The following is a 20407-nucleotide window of genomic DNA, read 5'->3' on the forward strand; positions in this document are numbered from 1 at the left end:
GGAATGACCAAAGGTTTGTAATTTCTAAGCCAGTGGTGATGAGGTGTCATATGAGAAGTGGTGCCTGTGTCTGCATTCCAGTCAAAGTCAGCATCAAGCTGAAGTGGGTCAGAGAGACTTGCTTTGCCAGCAGACTCTGTGACAGTGATAGGGTCAACCTAAGTGGTATTCTGGGTGGCAGCAGCAGCAGCAGTAGCATTTGCCTTGTTTCCACGCTTAGAGCGGCGCTCTTTGCGATTTTCCTTGACTTTCTTTGAAGCATTCTGGAAAGCATAGCAATTAGACTGTATGTGTCCTTTGCCCTCACAAAAATCGCAGGTGAGCTGTGAGGAGGAAGCAGTGATGAGTGCTTGATCTGCTTTGGGAAAGGAAGTGGTGCGATGATGACGATTGATTTCCTCTGTGACAAAAGCCTGGGTGACAACATCTTTGCTCAGGATATCACGCTGAAGTAGCGCAGAGGTAAAAGCGCCATATTCCTCCACAGGAAGAGCACAAATCATAGCCATGGAGGTTAACTCTTCATCCAGCTTTGTCAGATTAAAGTCATTAGGGCGAAGGTCTTTAACACGCTGCATGGCAGCATTGACCTTATTGACAAGCCCTTGAAGTCATTCCTCTGGTTGCTTTCTGATGGAGAAGACATCATCATAAGCATTGAAACACGCTCCAGGTTTCTTCTGCAGATGAACAGCTGCAAGCTGTTCCCACATTTTGATAGGGTCATCCACCACACCAGCAAAGTGAGTGCGCTGATCTGGTTCCACCATCAAATAGATTTGACCAGCTGCTTTCTCTGCATTGGCCTCCTAAGTGTCTAGCTTGGTTTGCTCAGCTGCTGTAGGTGATCCAGAGAGCTTTGGCTGTGGAAGCTTGCCATTGACAAGTCTTCAAAGGTTTGCAGAGCGCAACCAGGCAGCCATTTCACCGCTCCAAGTAGGGTAATTGGAGTCATTGAGCTTGGCAAAGTTGGGAGTGTGGGTAGAGGTGGAAGACATGATGTGGAAAGGGGTAAAGGGTTGTGTGTGATTATGTCTGATGTTTGAAAAAGTGCAGGATAGTCCTCAGGAGTGTGTGCAGGAAAGGAGGTATAGTAATTGTAACCAGTAAGTATTTACTAAACACCCAGTTGTACAACCGCTCAGGTCACTGGGATGATTACCAGGATGTTCCCAAGAAGGTCAAAGGCTGGCCCACTGAAGTGCACAGACCCAACAGTTGGTGTCTTTGTAAATAAAGAATATGCAGCACACTATAAGGACAAGAAAGGCACAGAAAAGTGACCAAGACAAAGCAACAGCAAAGGGGCTAGAGTGCGGGGCTCATAACCTAATAAAGTCGCAATATGCAGACCTTGTAGGGAACTCAAATAACAGGACAGAAGAGCTGGGCAACACAGCTAGAGTCCAGAAGTGAGTCACTGAATAATATTGAGGACAAAGTACTCTACTCACCTAGAGTCCAGAAGTGAGTCACTGAGGACTCAGAGTGGACTCTAGGGGGTTTATATCTACCTAGAGTGTGGCTATACAAACCTGTGAGTAACACAGGATTGTGGCTATGAACATAGGCAGGCATAGCTATGCATAGCTTCTACATAGCAGTGCATAGCGCAGCCTGATCAATAGGTATCTAGGTGTACAGCATCTTGCATTGCTTTGAGTCTAGACACTTAAGAGACTGATGAATTATCTAATCTAACACTCCCGTGCCGGAACTTCAAAAGTGTCAGCGCTCTAGGGTGAAATTTGCCTGTAACAGATATTGAGGGGAAGAAGTATCAGAGGATGTTCCAGCAGTGCCTCAACTACAACAAGTGCCTTACCTATTGCGCAAGTCAAACTCGAGGGGTGTGTGCTTTCCTACTGGATCTGCTGAGCACATCCGAAGACTATAGTGCAGCCATATATTGCACAAGCAGCAACAGATGGCGCAGTGGCGATGATAAAATTCTCTCCCAATGTACGACAACCAGCGCGAGCATACAAAATCTACTACAGAAAACTCTGCCGGCAACCTCCGAGATGGGCACCAGCTTGCCCACCTTCAACACTCTCCCACAAGGTGAACACCCATCGAGGGTAAGGAAGTGAAAAGGGAAAAACCAAAACAAATGCAAAACCTCCCCTGAGTCATCCCAAACCCTCACCAACATCACAGCCTCATCCTTCCCATCCTCCAAAGAAACAGCAATGCAATGACGGAATAGTGTTGACAGATGCTGACCTATGAGTTTCCTCAAGTGCAGCCCATGCCTCTCGGGGGTTTTCCGAACCCAACACGAAAGCCATCTACGGGCGACTGAGGTTCATCAAGATCTTCCAGTACACCTGCTCACACTTCTTCTTCTTCGCTGCCACTCCCTTTGGTCCTCTCACTACCAGCTCCTCCTCCTTGGGCCCGCCAACCTCCTACAAATCTGCAGTGACCAGATGTGCCTTCATCAGGGCACTCCACTCAATGTAGTTGCCCTCAACGAGCTTGGGAAGGTGCGAGTCATGTTCTGGCATGGTGACCACTGACGAAATCGATGTAGAATAGAATAGGAATATGAATGAATGGAAAATGATTGGATGGCTTGGTAGATGAGCACACAAGCCAAAGGTAACTGCCGAAAATCGAGAGTGTAGGCCAAAATTCAGTTGCAAGCGTGACTACCGGTCGTTGCTAGCGGTTGATTCAAGGATGCACAGCAAGAGAATAAGCAGGGTGTGTAAGCAGTAGGAAGAAGCAAACACTAGGGTGTCAGAGCTCGGGGCTCATAACCTATTGCACAAGCAGCAACAGACGGCGCAGCGGCGACGATAAAATTCTCTCCCAACGTACGACAACCAGCGCGAGCATACAAAATCTACTACGGAAAACTCTGCCGGCAACCTCCGAGATGGGCGCCAGCTTGCCCACCTTCAACACCATAGACAGGTGCGGCTCGTATCTTAGCGATGCCAATATTAATGTTGCCCCAGTGATCTCAACTGAGTCTCTGCCAGGTTTACTCTGTCGTGCATGAGAGGAATTGCATATGACCCACATCAAGTCCAACTCACGACACGCTCAGCATGCAGAAGTGCCCTTACTGGCGTGCAACATGTCACCGTCGGGATATCACTGCTCGATTACTACTTCTCATAGCGTGCGTCGCGTGTTCTTCCCCTCAGTCTCACATTGTGGATATCATACACTGAACGGTTCCAGCATGCTACAACCCTGTGAATTTTTGATAGTGGTAAGCCCGACCATCTGTTTCGGAACATCATGCAGTGGATGATCGTGTCACCGTCTGTCTCTGATGGACGAGCGCTCTTACGAAAGCAACAATGTCGAGGACTAATGGATTGAGTCTATTACAGTGCTTTGCATACATAAGAAACCCTCCCGTAAACCCCCCTTCCCCCGGAACTGAAGAGAAAAATGCGAACATCAAAGGAATGTCAATGAGCGCCAATGACGGCGTCAACCACCGAGTACCGCGACTCCCTGACATATTGCTCGCCGTGTCACACAGGGGGGTCCGCGTCCGCGTCATCATTAATCATTGGAGACGATAAGCAATGGCCGGCTGCCGAATTTTGGTGTGTGCCACCTCTTTGGTCTGTGTGTCAAGATGCCCACTTGATGCAAAGCTTTCTCGCGTCACCTTAACAACGATGGGACACCACTACTCGACGTGGTAGGCGATGAGCATGCACCCGATAAACGACATCGGACACACCGACCAGCGCTAGCGCCCGACCAATGCGTGCGCCCTCACAGTGCTCGACAGCGGACCCAGGAGACCGCTGTTAAACATTGACAGGTGAGCGTCTTCGATTTTTTTCAGATCCATCACGAAATTACCAAAAGCAAGGGGGGGGTTCTGCGTAAACCGAGTTTCTGAATAGACTAATGGAGGTGTCAGAGCAATTACTACCTAGACTACCTCTCTGAGACTCGGAGGCGAGTGACCTTTACCCCCTGTTGTAGATACGGTCTAACGGGTGGGACAGCTGGTGCCGAGACGGTCAGCATACTGCACTCTACTGCACTTCAAGTGGTCGTTGTGGCAAAGTGATCTTAGTCTAGACCTCATCACTCATAGACATGCTTTAGTTTCTGCACGCGGCTGTTACCCAACGCGCAGCGTGAGACCTACGAAGGAATTGACAGTAATATTGGTGATGAGCGACTTCCTGACTTCAGCGATCGCAAGATGCTGTCATTTCTGGAATGTGTGCTGCAAGAAATAATAAGGTACGTTGTGTCGCGCTTGCGTAGCTGAAGAAGATTAATTTGCCTACGGCCTCCCTATAAATTGCAGATGGCATCCTGCGAACCCTCTTGGTTTGTTGCTTATCCGACCGACAGTGTCAAGTTCTTGATATTGCTGCAGGCTCCAGCTACTCCACATCTAAGTGTCGATGATGATATCTATAACAGTATGCTCATCCGGACCTGTGCTGTACTCTGGCCTTCCCAACTCCGGCGGAGTCACGAAGTGTCTCTTCGGCAGAAAGCGCTAGTGTCACGCTACCTGGTGGTATCTAACAGTGGCACTGACTCCTCGAGCACTCCATCCATGTCGTCAACCTGAATCTTGTGTCAACGGTTACACGCCACTTCTCGATGGTGTGTCTCTACGTCGAGAAACCGCCTTGATTCATCCTATGCAGGCATCTTGACATATACACTCTTGTCCAATATCCCAGTAACCGTGCCATCCTCACTTCTTTCGGACTGCGTCGTGAGCTGGCACTGTCGCCGCAGTAATAATTCTGATCTATATTTTAAGCGCTGATGCGAACATATCATCTTCGGTTACACCACACCCATTTCCATTCTTTCGTCTACTATTTCTCAGATTCCAAGTACGACTCAATTATCAGTCAATCTCTTTCCTACTTCCTATGAACCTTGGCCTAAACCATGGAAAAGCTTTTTCTCTCATTCTCCCATCTCTTCGTCAGAGACTTAAACTCCGGTCGACTGCTGACTTTACCTACCGTTCGAGTTCCTACCTCGGTGGGCACTCCTTTCGTAACACAGACCTATCCGCTGCCAGAGGCGAGGTACGTGTGTGTTGTGTTCTATCGGATAATATGACTCATAATTTCTAACGTACGGCTAGCAGTGGAAGCACCGGTGTCGTGCAGCCAAGTTTGTCATCTAGCCCAGCATCCGCAGATTACGGATACTTGACAATTTCGTGCCTGCGATCGCCTTGACAGTGACAGTCAGCTCCCTTCATTCATCCTCCAGCGCGAGCTCGCGAAGCGGAGACATCACCTTTAGTGCCCGAGAAGCAAGGTACGAAGTCGCCGTCACAGTCGTCGATTCTGACCCAAAGTCATCTTGGGTCAAGGCTGACAATACGTCTGTTTTGCAGATTGATGCACCGCGGCGGTGTCATCGCTGGTTCGGTCGTCGGCGGTGTGATTGCGCTCATCTTGCTCGTGGCTACCTCTATCCTCCTTCAACGACGGCGGAGGCAAAAACAGGCGCGGATGAGCACGGATACATGGATCGGCAACAAAGTCGACCCCCCAGATCCTCCACCAGCCATAGAGCTGGTTCTTGACCAAGAAAACGCCGTACCGATGAGCGTGGTGGATGCAGTGCACGGTGCACCAGAGGCAGCGCACACCTCAGGCCCAACACTTGACAATTATTTCGCTGCGGATACCGCAGAAAACCGCGTCAGCAACCAGGGAAAGACAAGCTTCCTCGAGTCACCCATTCTGAGGACGAAGACGCTTAACTCGACTCGCAGCGTCTCAGTCTACAGCCAGAGCTCGTATACGCCCTCTCAGTTTCCACGCCCTCCATCTCTCAGCCATCTGAGTGTCCTTCCCGCAATCCATCTATCACCTGCCATCCGCATCGTCACGGAAACCGCAGGCACTCTCGCAGAGCCCGCGGCGCACAGCGGAACCTCCCCCACCTCACTCATCATCCCGCTCATGACGCCCGCGGATGGCCTGACTCCCACCACGCCGCACACGTTCCGCGCCTCCAGCCTTTTCTCTCGTTTCCTGCTGTGTGAGAGCGAGATGGCCTCGGTGGGAAAGCGGTCCTCCAAGGCGTCATCGAGCACCGTCTCGGCGTCGACGCCCACCGATGCCGCATCTCCGCGCAGACGGTCGAGAGGGGACAGCATAGACCCGTTTAGGAGTATGCCGATCCGCGCCCCATATACGCCTCTGCCATCCATGGCCCATCGTGTGCGGGACGAGCAGGGGCTATAAGGAGCGACGTCTGATTTTGTTCGCAATCTTCCTCTGTCAAACGCTCATTGACAGCCATCGTGGGCGTTCGTAAATTGTTCTGGTTGCCATCGCGTTCTCTGTCTCAGAGTGTCTATGCTCACATTGCTGTACTTGACGCTCACAAGTACTGTCACGTCGGACCTGTGATAGATACAATCCCGCGCACATCATGAACTTATACACATCGATTTAGGCTGTACTTGTTCCGACGTAGCTACGTAGACAATGTAAATATAGGATGTACACATATATTGGACACATGACCATGCCAGACAACAGAACAGACGGCCTTGAGGAGAAAGTTCCGACACAATCCTTGATAGATACAGGGTGTCATAATACAACATTGTATACACTTAAATAATCCTAACAGGAATACGCACGAACAATATATCACCACATGAGTACTCGGTGCATGGTCTTTGTGGCACAGCCCGGAGCAAGGTGAAGTCTGCGTGTCGACAATCAGTCATGGTTTGCAACAGCTGATATTTTGTTAGGTTGAAGCCTACTTCCGCTTATGCCCGCCGATCCTCTCTCCGATCCTCGCCCGAGGAGTGATCGTTGTCAACATTGAGATGGTCCAGAAGGGTTGCTTGTTCCATGGCAACCATCGTCCTTCGAGTACTGGTCAAAAGTGTGTACGCGGCACAAACGAGCTTGCGTGTCATAGGTGCAGCATTTCCCTGGGTAACGTGCAAAGCCTCGTCGAAGGTCAGGAGGTAGCTCTTGTAGTTTTTCTCGTCAGGCATTCCAGTGTTGAGCTCAGGGACCTGAGGATATACTCACGTAAGGCTGCAGTTGCACAAGAGACAGGAATGCTCACAGCTCCGTCCGGGATCTGCCCGACATACCAGAACGTGAGGTATTCGCCCCCGTTATCGCCTGTGCGAGGTGGGCGGCCTTGTCTGCGCGTACGTTTGTTCCAGGCAAGTGCGGACACATAGAAAGGCTCCGTGTTGGGAAAATCGAAGAAGTCGTGGTCAGAGTTAGGGGCGGGAGGAGCATTCGTAGGTGTGAACAGGGGCAGGAACTCTACGCGATATCCGGACTGACAAAAAAAGTGAGATTGGTCAGAACCGCCGCTGATAACGCTGAAGAACGCGGCGCACCTCCTCATATGCCTCCCGTAAGGCCGCCTGTTCGAGACTTTCGCCAATGTCCTTTCTGCCTTTGGGCAAGAACCAGTACTTGCGCTCTGTTTCGTACACCAGCACAACCTTGTCGGTAGATGGCTGAAGTATAACCATCCCCACACCAAGTAGAAAATCAGAGGAGTGCCACATACTGTCTGGGATTGCGGGCGACGACAGATCAGAGAATATCTGGGGCCGTGGTATATGAGTCAACGAGGAAGACGATGATGACGATGAAGGATGCAGCCTCCGTGTAGTTGTATGGTGGTGGGAGCTCTCCGCTTGCTGAGGTCTACTTCCATATCCGAAGGCGTTTCGAAAGCGATCCATGCGGGTGACTATGGTATATGCTCCAAGAACAAAGTGTGGCCCCTTGGTTCTGGTAAGTAAGACGCTAAAAACGATGTCGCATACAGATAATGAGAGAGTTTCTTCCTGGAGTCAACGTTAGAGTACCAAGACTCATCCAGGAGGATCAGTACAAGTCGCTTGGCGGTAGATACGGTGATGGTCAAGAGACAAGCAGGTGGCGAGAAGGCGATCTGTCCTTACTATATACGGAAGGTCTGGTAGTCCACAAGCGCCCAGAAGCCTTGCCGCAGAGTTACAGTACCACAGAGGTCACCTCAAAGGCCAGAACAAAAGAAAGACGTGGGTTGATATGATTATAGATATTCCTGATTTTCTATGAATGAGCGGATGACATAACTATGTTCATGTCGGGGCTTGTAGCTCACCACACTGCCAGCAGCGGGACGTTCAGCGATGCCGTCGTCAAGGTTAATGCGGAAAACATGAACAACGACACGCACACAAGTGGTTCCAATGAATAGGCGACTGTCTTTGGGCAGTTGCTCACAAACATTTAGAATGAGATATTTAGAAATACTTCCTTCCTTATGACAAAATCCACACCTTGCGATATCCTATCCTGCCTGCGAGGAGGGAAAACAAGGGAATTATTGTTGGAAACAATACACAGGTTTCCGCTGGCAGAACGACGATGCAAGTGTTGTCGGCTGGCTGACGGGTGACTGCGAGCGGTGATAGACTGCCGGTCCAGCCACCAGGTTGTTTGGCGCTGTTTTCTAGACGACGGGCAATTTGAGCGCGGCGCGTCTCCCACACGTTCCCTCACCTCATCGTTGTCGTCGTCGACGTTAAAGAACCCGTCCATTCCTTGAGATTCACTGTACAACTACAATGCGAACTCTAGCAGTGATTTCCCTGTTTGCCACTGTGGCTTTCGCCCAGTCGGTGAGTAGTCTCCGTCCCATTCTCATCATCTATTGACCGAATCATTCATTGTCATTAGTCGCCCCTCATTCCTACGGGAATCAGCACAAATTGCACAGACTTCCTCACATCGTTCAATGAGGACTCATCGCTTACAAGCTGCACTTCCCCTCTCATCAAAGCGACCGCAGCTTTCGGTCCTAACGGTACCGCGGACTCCACCTCATCGGACGTGACCACTGCGCTCAGCAGTGTCTGCTCTGGTGCCTCCGCGTGCTCAGCTACCACTATCCAGTCCAAGCTCGCCAGCTTCTATGCTGCGTGCACAGACGAGCTCACGACAAGCGCGAACGCGGAGGTGCTACGACTTTATGATGTCCTGTACTCCGTCTACCCTTACACGCAGGCCCTCTGCACGAAGGATAACAGTGGCAACTACTGCGCTGCAGAGATTGTCACCGCCTCAAGCAGCGCTGCGTCCGCATCCGCCTCGGGAGCCCCCGAGAGCCTTGCGTCGATCGCCAAAACGCTGTGGAGCCCAATCACAGGCTCCGATTCCCAGAGCACCATCGCCATCGTTCCCAACGCAACGACATTCGCGAACAACAACATACTCTTCCTCCTCCTCGGGCCCTCGCTCACCTCCAGCCAGATCTGCACGGCATGCACGCGCAATATCCTTACGTCGTACATCAACTTCGAGTCGAACTCTCCATACGGCCCGGGTCTGACCAACAGCCCGCTCCTGCACGGCCAATCCGCACTGTACACTGAGGTGCAGTCGCTCTGCGGCGCGAGCTTCCTGAACGGTGCGGTCGCGGCTGCGGGTGGTCTTTCAGGTGGTATTCTCAGCGGCGCCGCGCCCAGGATGGCGAGCAGCAGCTCCGGTGCCCTTGGTGCGATGATGGGCGCGACCCTCATCGCGTTACTGGCGTCACTCTGAGAGTTGGAGATGGTGAAAGGAGTTCTGCGGGCGTTGTCGTGATATCCTGTCTTGCTTTCCGTCCGCGGTTGCTCTTTCACCTTGTGACCCATTTATACCCAGGACTTGAATCGTAGTCGCTTAGGCAGTAAACACCCAAATTGTTACCAGTTACTTGCCAGTAATGTCCGTGGTAACATGTTTCCGTGATGTGTGGACAATGTCTTAGAATTTTCATTTGACGTCAAGGCAATTGTTTGCTGCTGGGCAGCTCACGACTTTGGTGATATCCTCGCTGACGTCACCGACCGAATTTTAAAACCGGCGAATTTGTCTGAGTGGTCCGAGATATCGACTTGGCTCGAACTTCATAGTTGAATTTGACCGTCTTAAAAATCATCGACAGGTGGCATCGCAAGTACACTTAGCAGATTGTACAAAACTTGATGGCAGCAACCCTACTCAAACAACACGCCCATAGCACGGCAGCAATCAGAGCTCTGCAGACAGCGTTAGTTGCGTTCACATATTGAGTGAAATAACACACTTTGCATAGCCGCGATATCCGAGCTCTGGACGTAGTCTTCGAATTCGGCCACCTTGTCTTGCAGGTCGTCGAGAGAGACGAGCTCGTCCTCTGCGAAAATGCCGGATCATCAGTTCCCCTACAGAGTGGTTTTGGTGGAATGGACGAACCGATGACGATGGTGATCTGCAGCTTCCTGATGCCGTAGCCGATAGGAACGAGCTTGCTGGCACCCCAGACGAGGCCGGGCATCTCAATGGATCGCACAGCCTTCTCAAGCTCAGCCATGTCCGTCTCATCGTCCCACGGCTTGACCTCGAAGGTGACAACGGACTATAACACCGAAAATATGTCAACAACATATTGCGACAGATGACTATATACATGGGAGATGGACTACTACTACAGAGGCGATACGCGAGGGAGTCCGTACGAACCTTCGCCACAGTCTTGGGTTTTGCCGCCTTCTTGGCGTTGTACGCGGCGACACGCTCTGCCTTGACGCGCTCGGCTTCCGCATCTTCGTTGTCGTCTTCGCCGAAAAGGTCGATGTCCTCGTCTTCCTCTTCTGCCGTGACGGCAGCCGCGGAGCCGATGAATTGCTCACCAGCCTTGCTGGAGCCGGGTAGCGAAGCATGCTCCGTAGCGTAGGACTTGATGTGGTTGTACCAGCGGGTTACATGGGGAAATGCAGAAGCTTGAGGAGCCGTGGAAATGGCGGTGAAAACGTGCACATCTGCCTGAGACGGAGTATACCTAGTAAAGAGTAAACAATTAGTTCAAAAATTCTCGCAGGCAACTTTCAAAAGAGTTCAGAAAGCCAGGTAAAATTGGTTTCGGCATGCTTGAGCAGCGGTGTCTAATCGCCTCTTGGAAACACGGACCATAGCAAAGTTCATCTCGAAAAACCCTATTGCCGGGTGTGCAAATGGAGGAAGAACTCACCCTTCGATGTAGGATCTAGAGGCAAGGTAGGCTTCGAGCTTAGCAAAATCGACAGGCATCGTTCAATAGACTGGCGAGGAAAAGAAAAGAAAAGATCGATGGTAGCAGAGCACGACAAAGCAGAGCAATTTAATTTTTATAGGGTACGCATAGGCACGTTCAGGGCAGGCATGTCACGTGCCTGGACTCGTCGCGTTGAGTCCAGTGGCTGAAGCCTGACTCGCCTTCAAGGTGGAAACACAATTGCAAGGATGCCCTCAGCTGATCAGTCCTATGCACAGTTCATGCGAGCAGGGAAGCAGCTCTATTAACCTAAATGTACAATCTATTAGCTAGATGTAGACGACTCCAAAATCGTGTATTTTTATCTGCGGCCGTTGCGTCGATTGGCGCGAATGGCAGCCTCCTGCTCCGCCTTCTTGTCCTTCCACCACTGCTTCACGAAGTCGAGTGATTCCTTAAATGTGGCGGATTGGGACTGCATGTGCCTTGGCACGATAGGAATGCCAAGGGCTCTGCGCACCACGGGTATGCGCATGAATAATGTTTGCGCCAAGATGAACGAGAGGCTCGTAATCAGATATACCATTACACCCTAAAACACATCAAATTATATCGATGGAGAGCACAAAATACAGACTCACAGACGGGAGGTTGACCATGAAGAAGACACCTACCATCGACAGCACGCGGAAGAGATTGATGAGATGAGCAGTATGAGGTGCAGCAGCCATGTCAGCCATGGAAACCTACAATTTTGGAACCGTCAGAAAGCCGACACGACTTGTTCATGATTTTCACCTACCCTGAGTTGCAGATTCATCAACACCGCAGCAGCTACCGGCAACATGTATGTAGGATCCGCAACCGTTAAATTAGGCAAGATGTCCAAACCACTGATTTTCAGCTGCTCCAGCGGCAAGTCACAAAGCTTTTTAACGCCAAAGAACATGCCCAATGTGACCGGCAGCTGCACGAACGGGAGGAGCGCCATCTGCCCCATGCTCACGCCGCACTTCTTGTAGATCATCTGCTGCTTCATCGCCACGTTTTGCAACAGCAGCATGTCCCTGCTATTCTGTGCTTCTGTCATCTTCTCGCGAAGCTTCAGCATTTCGCCTTGATAAGGTGCGAGCTTAGCGGTGTTCTGAATGGAGAGGACAGTGAAGGGAAATAAGACGGCACGGGAAACAATCGTCACGCCGACGATCGTCCAAAACCAAGGCAAGCCTGTGGAGACTTGCAATAGCTCCATTCCCCACCGGCACAGTCCCGCTGGTGACCAACCAACAAGTCCCAGCGCAGCAAGGTCACCATACTGAAGAGGAGCGATAGAAGTAATGGCAGAAGCGTCCGGAATGACACCGTCTAGTGGGGCTATTGGAATGTCTGTGCCAGCGGAAAAATCAACACCTGGCTCAGCGGGAGACAAAGGTATTGTTTCCGAAGCGGGGGAGCCTTCAATAAAGCTCTCTGCGTCTGCAGGTGGTTGTTCTGGCACAGATAGTATCTCTTGTGTCGGCGCTTGCTCCTGCACCGTAGGCGTTTTTGATGCCGTCCACCAAAAGTTACGACTGCTCCGTGGCAGCCGGCATGCCTCTGTTCGCACAGACAGTCGAGCACGCTGCATAGAACTTTAGAGTTGTACTGTAAGAGGACAACATAACATACCTGTAGCCCAACGCTCGAGAGCAGCCTGATCTGAGAATGGCATATTGTTTGGTGCGAAGCTCTGCCACAAGTTATGCACATGCGAAAACACTTTCGTTGAAGTCTGCCATACCTAGGTACAATCCTGCTCATACAGGACACCGCACCCATCATCTTCGCAGGTGCTCTCCGGGTAAAGTGAGCAGTGTTGGGTCAAACGACGGAGGCACAGAGCTACTTTTCCGAGTCCTCGCTGTCTAAAGGTTCACAAGATCGCGACTGTCACGTGTACTCCTCCTCACAGCCGCTATTTCGCCAGGATTACAGTCCAGGCCACCGCCAGGAGAGACCAAGCTTTCGCGCTTCATCTCGTTTAAACCATGTCTATGCGATTGGATTCGCACAATATTCTCTCACAATGAGCCATGGTCATGATCCTGGCCGTTATTACAGGTAAATTGACCCCTTTCGTACTGTAGATCCGCCTCACGTCCAAATTTGCAAGAGGTCATCGTTCAAGGTCGTTCTTTGCGCACGATGTTGACGAATTGGGTCAGTGTGCATCGCATTTTACTGATGCGGCATGCTCAACAGCGTTTATATTGGTAGTGGAAATCCGGGCACGGCAGAGGACCTTTGACGGAGCTTATGCGAGGAGTGCCCTAGGCACCCTTGGTTATGCCTTGGCCATCTTGCGTCTCTTCGACAGGCGTTTCTACCGAAGTGAGCATCAACTTTCGAATTCCTGTTGGTGATGTACTCATTCATGATTGTCCAAGTCGGCATCCTTTACACCGTCCTAGCCGGCGCGCTCTTTGTGATCGCGTTCTTCCGATACCGCCATTCCCGCCATGATTTCGCTGACAAGCACAAAAACGTCTCGTACGACAACGCGATCAGCACGATCGGACAGAAAGGCGGTCGGTCATTCGGGCGTCCTTTCGTCACCGCAGGATGGAGCGTTTTGACAGTAACCATTGTCGTTGCTGTGGTTGAGATTGGATTGATGGTGCTGATATTTGTGGTCGTGTAATGTCCTCCTTGTTCTGATACAGCATGTTGGTATCCCTGTTGTACGTGCTGTGTTACTGTGGTTCGAGATTCGCCCGCGTTTGTGCAAGTTCGAGTCCGAGATTAGATCGTGAGCGCCCATGATATCTGCTGTCCAGTCTCCCACGCATGTTACCTACCTACCTCACCTTCCGCACTCTCTTCCGACGTAACTCTGGAGGGGCGGATCTAAATCTACTAGAGAAATCTCCTATCTCGTAATTCTGTTGCCATGTCCTCGAGTTTCCTTCCTTCATCTGCTGCGATGGTCGCAGCGCCCACAGCGACACCTATTCCGGAGGAGGAGGAATACTACTCTTCGTGGTCGCTGTTTCTTGTCTGCTCCTTGTTAATTCTGTCGCTATGGACCTCGTATTACCTCCAAATCAAACGCATACGCGCTATTCACGAGACACTCGTCGCAATCGTCGCTGGGATGATCGTGGGGTTGGTTGTGCGACTGGCGCCGGGAACAATGATTCGGGAGATGTTGGTGAGTAGAGGTCTCGAGTTATGTGGTCATACAGTGCTGGGCGCTTTGGCCTGCATACTGTTGAAGGTTGATGATGTGTAGGATGGAATGACCCTGTCATGCATCCCACCGTACAGTCTCTGAATGCTTCGTGCCATGCATCTCGGCTGAGCCGCTAGGCAATAGGAATTGTCTTCGACGGCTGCGTGACATAGCTCACCTATGCGTGCCTCGTAGCTGTGTGCTGGCGGCCTGTTTGAATGAATCTGACATGGCTGACGTCCCTGTTGTCTCATAACGCACTATTGGTGCTCGCGTCGGGTCATTCTCTATGCCATTAAACGCTTGACGATGGAAATTTGTGTGCTGTGCCGAGCATCTGTTCTATGGAATTCCCCGACACAATGACAATTCTTATTTGCCTACGCAGTTATACGTGCGCCTGAAAACAACGCAGCTGATCATATCGATTCGCCCTCCAGACATTCAAAAGCACGCTCTTCTTTAATCTGCTACTGCCGCCAATCATTCTCAATTCTGGGTATGAGCTTAAGCAGGTAAATGTGCTACTTGCTTCGCCCAACGTGATGCTAACATTTGGATGCAGGAAAACTTCTTCCGCAACTTTGGCTCCATACTCACATTTGCCTTCATGGGTACATTGATCTCGGCCGTCGGAGTCGGGTACGTGCTTCGTTTACTCGGCGTACCGCTCCTTTTGCAGCGCTCATCACTTACAGAGCAGGGTACTCGTGTACATCTACTCGTTCTTGGGGCTTGAGTCACTAGACTTGACACTGATTGAATGCTTGACGTTCGGATCGACACTGTCTGCGACGGATCCGGTGACCATTTTGGCTATCTTCAATCAGTACAAGGTAGACCCAAAATTATATACGGTCATCTTCGGTGAGAGCCTGTTGAATGATGCGGTCAGTATCGTTATGTACGAGTAAGTGTGTTACTTGTTCTATTGCCACTTCGCCAAGAGTAACCTGACACTGTGTTAGAACATTGACACAGTTCCACGGCACGGAGATCTACCTGGGATCCATCTTCCATGGTATCGGCATTTTCTTACTGTCATTCAGCGTATCGATGGCGCTCGGCGTCGTCTTCGGCCTTGGAATGTCGCTTCTCCTAAAACACTCCTCGCTCAACCTGTACCCGTCTATCGAGTCCTGTCTCGTCGCACTGTCAGCGTACACGTGCTACTTCTTCTCGAACGGGCTGTCAATGTCCGGGATCGTGTCACTGCTCTTCTGCGGAATCACCCTGAAACACTATGCATACCACACGATGTCACGTCGCACACAGCGGGCGACCAAGTACATTTTCTCGACGCTAGCACAGCTGTCGGAGAACTTCATCTTCATATACCTCGGCCTGTCGCTGTTTACCAGCGCCCCTTCGTCAGAGAAGGTTACAAACTACGTGAAACCGCTCTTCATTACGATCACGACCGTCGCCGTCGTGTTCACGCGTTACGCTGCAGTGTTTCCGCTGTCGGAGTTGATCAATTTTTTCCATCGGCATGCGCGCGGCCAGCGACAGGAGGAGCTGCCTCATTCCTATCAGATGATGATATTCTGGGCTGGTCTCCGCGGCGCGGTCGGTGTCGCGCTCGCAGCTGGGTTCAAGGGCGACAACGGGCAGACGCTCCGCACTACTGTGCTCGTCGTGGTTGTGCTCACGGTGGTTGTATTCGGCGGTACCACGGCGCGTATGCTCGAGGTACTGGGCATTCGCACAGGTGTCGAAGATGACGAAGCGAGCAGCAGCGACGAGGATGAAGCACCTCTGGGCAGTGCGGCTTGGTACTCCAGGAACAGCAACCACTGGGGGAGGTATATGGAAGAAGATGAAGCAGGATATTTCGCAGCGCAGCAGCAATCCACGGGGTATGGAGGACGAGCGGGGAGCATTGGTGTGCATTACGAGCCACGCGCGCCCAGCAGCTACAACCACCACGCGCAAACTCCAGTCGCGTCCGTCAGTAACAACGCGATTTTCTCCGCTGCGTCGTCGGAGTCGTACGACTCCGATGGGGGTGAAGTCCTGCCACTGGCGAATACTTCAATGGGAGAGCTCTCTCCTGGCGGCCGCCGCAAGTCCCGAAACCTCGACGCTCCACCTGCGAATGGCGGCGAGGCTGCTCCTCCTGTTGTTTCCGAGGACGGCAAATGGTTCCAGGTACTAGACGAAAGGTACCTGTTACCGCTATTCTCGAATGCCACCGCCAGCCGGACGTTCCACGCGCGACGCGCGCGGCGGGTGTCAGGTATGAGCGCGGCTGCCAGCAGCAGACAGGGTACACCGGCTCATTCTGACGACGAGGGCGATGAAGGTGTCGAAGTGGACCTGTCGACCACGGATCCGGGTGCATCGCGAGACTTTCCTCCGAGCCCTCGCGTGTTGGACGAAAGCCGCACGGAACGCGGGCTCGCGAGCCCAATGTTGCGGCGGGATAGTGAAGGACAGAACCGCGACCGTGTGTCATGATGCCATTGCTTTGTTCTCTAGAGGAGTATGTTAGCATATTTTATTGTTGACCTATCTGGAGATTACTAAAGGACAGAAGTAAACATCGATATCTGCATGTAACGGTTTTGTATAGCTGATGTGCGCCAGACACGGATATCCTGAGGAACGAAGGTTGAAGCAGAGTGTCAGTCTGCCTTTGGGAGACTAATGTGCGCTTAGACTACGCGAATTCCGCAAGCACGAGGTGGGTGTGGGACGTGCGTTCGCAGGAGGTCTGGCCTAGGCCGCTTGCTCTCATGAGAAGGCGCTGTCCTTCCGAACTGACACTCACCACGCCGACTCCAGGTTATGCGCACGTACGTACCTGACGCATATCCAACTGGATGCTGACGCGACAGTAGGTCGTGAGTATCACCAGTAAAGTTTTACCAAGTAGTTGTACCGAACCATGCAGCGTTCAAGTTCACTTACGTGTCGTAGTGAGCCAAGGAGCTTGAAAGGTGCACCCGTGTGCCCGAGAATCAGGCTACTGCACGAACGCGTCCGTGCTTCTGGCTTCTATAGCTACTTTCATATGTGATTCAGGGTTCGCCATTGGGTTTGAGTGCTTTGTATTGTCAATGGATAGGTGAACTTCAGCCACCACGCCATCCCTCGCGACAATGTACGGTTATGTCTTTCGTTTCACTCATGCGAAGACCCAGACGTTGTTCGTTCTAGTGAGTTATTTCTTAGTGCCTGGGGGTCGCATTAGTGAAACATTTCTTAGTATCACAAGGACAAATTATCTGGGCGCAAACGCAAATTCTGACTGGACCGGACCGTTATCATGACTCGACACGCTCTCATGACCGTCTGGTGGTTTGGTCTTTGGTGTGTCTCATGCCGCCTGGCTAGACGGAGAGAAAAACCCTCCCGACCGTGCAGGGGCGACTTGACGTCAACATTACAATCCACGCAGTCGAATTTCTGGGGTGATAGCAAGCGTCGGGCATGGGTCGCTCCTGCGGGTCCCCATGAATTGACATTCCGTTCTCGTGTCTTACTCTCCGGCGTTCGCTTGATAAAACCTTTTTGCGGTGTGCTTATATTTTGCTGTGATCGCGCTCTGCAGTCCCCTCAGAGCGTTCGAAATTCCCCATCTTCGCCGTTCACTACCCACTCCCATTTTGCTGACTATGGAGACTCTACCGTCTGAGAAAACTCGTTACGCGTATTCGCAGGCAGAACAGGCAGCGGCACCGCCCAGTTCGAGTTCCGAGTCGACCAAAAAGAAGCTCGAGCTCGGCGAGCCCTTTTCCAAATCTTCCACCGTCAGCGTAAACGCCGACACTACCGTGGTGGACCCCTTCGACGACTATCCCGATGGTGGTCGTGGCTGGGTGGTCGTCCTAGGTTGTGTAATTTTTGCCACGGCGACTTTGGGTTGGGCGTATGTCTGATTCATGCAATATATGTCCTATCATTGACATGAGTTCGCTCACTAATATTCACTGGATCCCGCGCGAATGAAGGCTCGTGAGCACGCGGACTTTGGTCTTCATTGCTAATGTGGCCTGTCCATACTCACCTTGCGCTAGGCGTGGGGCATTGTGCAGGCTTATTATAAGGAGAATGTTTTCCCCCACGCGTCGAATACGCTTCTGAGCACATTAGGGAGCACGTCTGGTATGGTGAGCGAGCTTCTGCGCGTTGAAGCTAGATATGGCACTTAAGACTTCATAGATCATGACATTAACGAGTATAATCACAGGGAAGCTAGGCGATCGCTAGTATGTACTGATGTTACCCGTCATTTCCTGATCTGACGATGCCTACCGTTGTACAGTGGGTACAAGGTACACGAAATCATTATCTGGAGAGAACAGTATATCTGAGTGCAGTCCAGCCTTTCCTTGCTGTCGGCGGGCTACTATGGACTGTTAGTATGCTCTGCTCCGCCTTTTGCACGAAGATATGGCAATTATTCCTTGTTCAGGTAATGTAGGCTTCACCGTAATATTACACTTTTAACGTCCTGTTTGTGCAGGGTGTGCTACAAGGCATAGCGTGCGCTCTGGTGTTCCCTTTGATCGTATGTTGTCACCTTTCTTTCCAGCGTTATTTATCATGCATGAAGGTCCACAGGTTGCTGTGCCGTCGCAGTGGTTCTCTAAGTACCGAGGGCTAGCGACCGGTGTGGTCGTCGCTGGCTGTTCATTCGGTAACCGAAGTGCTCGCATATTCCAACAAACGACACTCATGGGGAATTGTAGGAGGCGCTGTAGCATCTTTGATCCTGTATGCAATGCTGCAGCCGCTCGGCATGCGGAAGACCTTCGCTATTTACAGTGTTATTGACGCTGTGTTCCTCACTATGGCATTCTTCATGATCAAGGAGCGCCGACGTCCGCAGGCGCAGCGTCAGCATATCGTCTGGTTCGACCGCACGTTCTTCACGGATCCTGTCTTCTGGAGTCTTGGACTCTGTTTCCTCTTCACGACTTTGTGAGTGCTCCTTCTATTGCGAACTCCCACGTCAGGTTTATATTCGATTTAGCGGCTATCTCACACCCATATTCTACCTGCCCATGTACACGACCCAAATGATACCAAGTGCCGACGTCCTTGTAGGCCTCGCATCCATCTTCCCAAATTTTATATTTATCTTGCTATATATTTGTCAGCTCTCTTCTCTCCCCGTCACCGTTCTCAACCTCTCTGCGGCATGTGGACGCACCCTCATCGGCTTCGTCGCAGATCGTGTGGGCCCGGTGAACGCGCTGTTTGTTGCGGTGCTCTTGTCGGGGCTCACACAGCTCCTCATCTGGAATTTTGTCACCACTTACGCCGGTATAGTAGGTGCCGCTACCCAGACTATCTATACCGTAATCTAATTTTTCCTCACAGATGAGTTTTGCTGTTCTTTATGGTTTCTTCTGCGGCTCTTTCATCTCGCTGTCGCCCGCGGTTGGTGCGCAGCTGTACGGATCTGGCCGTCTCGCGGGCCTGTCCGGACTTCTCATCTTCTTCAACCTCCCAGGTAAATACTGATTCTCATTCTCCTCGTCCTCTTTCCCCGATACGATTTCGGTCAGGAAATGCTGCCGGTGCACCAACCGGCGGTGCTATTTTGAATGCGACTGGCGGGAGCTGGAGAGCGGTGGCCTGCTGGTCTGGGGCGATGCAAATTGTAGGCGCCATTATCCTGTGCTACGGTGAGATCCTCGTGAAGTCACGTTGGTATGGTCTGATGATTGATTGTTGTACTCTCAGCGCGATTCAAAAGACAACCGAAGCTTTTTTCAGTGTACTGAGAGTAACGTTTGTCGCAGTATACACTACTGCACCAAAAGGCTAACAGAAGAGACGGATTGGCCGTAATGCCATAGATTCAAACCGCATCTCAGTCTATTTATACTGATAGAGATGACTTCTTTAGACGATTATTTCCAATGATAATCACGGTCGTATACTTTGAATCTCGCTGTCCGGTCGGCTTGAAGGGTAACCGTCAATTGGTCCCAGCGGGCGCGCAACGGCTCCTTCGCCAAAACTTTCCAAAGTTGCTGCGAGTGCATGCGCGGGACAGTTGTGAACGATAGCAGGAAGGACTAGAATCGTGACCGACGCGTGCAGACCGTCAGTGGCGTAGCCGGTTCCGACCGTCCGAGACTAGTACTGTGATACGCGTGCGTCGGGGACCGATGGACATGGACAACAATTCTGTGGCATGTTACTGAGAAGGTAGGATGTTTGGGACCT

General features: G+C 51.5%; 10 protein-coding genes across 10 annotated transcripts; 6 read left to right on the forward strand and 4 right to left on the reverse strand.

Annotated features, from left to right (window-relative positions):
* Positions 1 to 158: 158 nt before the first annotated feature.
* On the reverse strand, positions 159 to 578 carry SCP_1001740 (hypothetical protein; the record flags this gene model as incomplete). The annotated part of the gene is made up of 1 exon (XM_027762042.1): positions 159 to 578. The coding sequence occupies one exon, from the start codon at positions 576 to 578 to the stop codon at positions 159 to 161; it is 420 nt and encodes a 139-aa protein (XP_027617843.1).
* Positions 579 to 4902: 4324 nt separating this feature from the next.
* Positions 4903 to 6221, forward strand: SCP_1001750 (hypothetical protein; the record flags this gene model as incomplete). The annotated part of the gene is made up of 4 exons (XM_027762043.1): positions 4903 to 5045; positions 5108 to 5133; positions 5205 to 5283; positions 5363 to 6221. The coding sequence occupies 4 exons, from the start codon at positions 4903 to 4905 to the stop codon at positions 6219 to 6221; spliced, it is 1107 nt and encodes a 368-aa protein (XP_027617844.1).
* Positions 6222 to 6760: 539 nt separating this feature from the next.
* On the reverse strand, positions 6761 to 7528 carry SCP_1001760 (hypothetical protein; the record flags this gene model as incomplete). The annotated part of the gene is made up of 3 exons (XM_027762044.1): positions 6761 to 7015; positions 7069 to 7293; positions 7355 to 7528. 3 exons carry the CDS (start codon positions 7526 to 7528, stop codon positions 6761 to 6763), a joined length of 654 nt encoding a protein of 217 aa, XP_027617845.1.
* Positions 7529 to 8581: 1053 nt separating this feature from the next.
* SCP_1001770 (hypothetical protein) lies at positions 8582 to 9557 on the forward strand (the record flags this gene model as incomplete). The annotated part of the gene is made up of 2 exons (XM_027762045.1): positions 8582 to 8635; positions 8694 to 9557. The coding sequence occupies 2 exons, from the start codon at positions 8582 to 8584 to the stop codon at positions 9555 to 9557; spliced, it is 918 nt and encodes a 305-aa protein (XP_027617846.1).
* Positions 9558 to 10028: 471 nt separating this feature from the next.
* On the reverse strand, positions 10029 to 11066 carry SCP_1001780 (Elongation factor 1-beta; the record flags this gene model as incomplete). The annotated part of the gene is made up of 5 exons (XM_027762046.1): positions 10029 to 10036; positions 10084 to 10173; positions 10233 to 10395; positions 10500 to 10818; positions 11008 to 11066. 5 exons carry the CDS (start codon positions 11064 to 11066, stop codon positions 10029 to 10031), a joined length of 639 nt encoding a protein of 212 aa, XP_027617847.1.
* Positions 11067 to 11371: 305 nt separating this feature from the next.
* SCP_1001790 (Mitochondrial inner membrane protein) lies at positions 11372 to 12831 on the reverse strand (the record flags this gene model as incomplete). The annotated part of the gene is made up of 5 exons (XM_027762047.1): positions 11372 to 11602; positions 11652 to 11756; positions 11813 to 12631; positions 12679 to 12739; positions 12791 to 12831. 5 exons carry the CDS (start codon positions 12829 to 12831, stop codon positions 11372 to 11374), a joined length of 1257 nt encoding a protein of 418 aa, XP_027617848.1.
* A 244-nt stretch (positions 12832 to 13075) lies between these two features.
* On the forward strand, positions 13076 to 13690 carry SCP_1001800 (hypothetical protein; the record flags this gene model as incomplete). The annotated part of the gene is made up of 4 exons (XM_027762048.1): positions 13076 to 13110; positions 13163 to 13209; positions 13267 to 13380; positions 13437 to 13690. 4 exons carry the CDS (start codon positions 13076 to 13078, stop codon positions 13688 to 13690), a joined length of 450 nt encoding a protein of 149 aa, XP_027617849.1.
* Positions 13691 to 13939: 249 nt separating this feature from the next.
* SCP_1001810 (Uncharacterized Na(+)/H(+) antiporter) lies at positions 13940 to 16681 on the forward strand (the record flags this gene model as incomplete). The annotated part of the gene is made up of 5 exons (XM_027762049.1): positions 13940 to 14200; positions 14662 to 14736; positions 14787 to 14863; positions 14925 to 15131; positions 15190 to 16681. The coding sequence occupies 5 exons, from the start codon at positions 13940 to 13942 to the stop codon at positions 16679 to 16681; spliced, it is 2112 nt and encodes a 703-aa protein (XP_027617850.1).
* Positions 16682 to 17841: 1160 nt separating this feature from the next.
* SCP_1001820 (hypothetical protein) lies at positions 17842 to 18105 on the forward strand (the record flags this gene model as incomplete). The annotated part of the gene is made up of 1 exon (XM_027762050.1): positions 17842 to 18105. One exon carries the CDS (start codon positions 17842 to 17844, stop codon positions 18103 to 18105), a length of 264 nt encoding a protein of 87 aa, XP_027617851.1.
* Positions 18106 to 18333: 228 nt separating this feature from the next.
* Positions 18334 to 19959, forward strand: SCP_1001830 (Aspyridones efflux protein; the record flags this gene model as incomplete). The annotated part of the gene is made up of 12 exons (XM_027762051.1): positions 18334 to 18336; positions 18389 to 18435; positions 18492 to 18501; positions 18552 to 18641; positions 18693 to 18737; positions 18791 to 18866; positions 18919 to 19150; positions 19203 to 19272; positions 19330 to 19500; positions 19553 to 19685; positions 19741 to 19860; positions 19919 to 19959. 12 exons carry the CDS (start codon positions 18334 to 18336, stop codon positions 19957 to 19959), a joined length of 1038 nt encoding a protein of 345 aa, XP_027617852.1.
* Between the last annotated feature and the right edge of the window lie 448 nt (positions 19960 to 20407).

The sequence above is a fragment of the Sparassis crispa genome, assembly GCF_003851025.1.
Source record: "Sparassis crispa DNA, contig_000009F, whole genome shotgun sequence".
NCBI lineage: Eukaryota > Fungi > Basidiomycota > Agaricomycetes > Polyporales > Sparassidaceae > Sparassis > Sparassis crispa.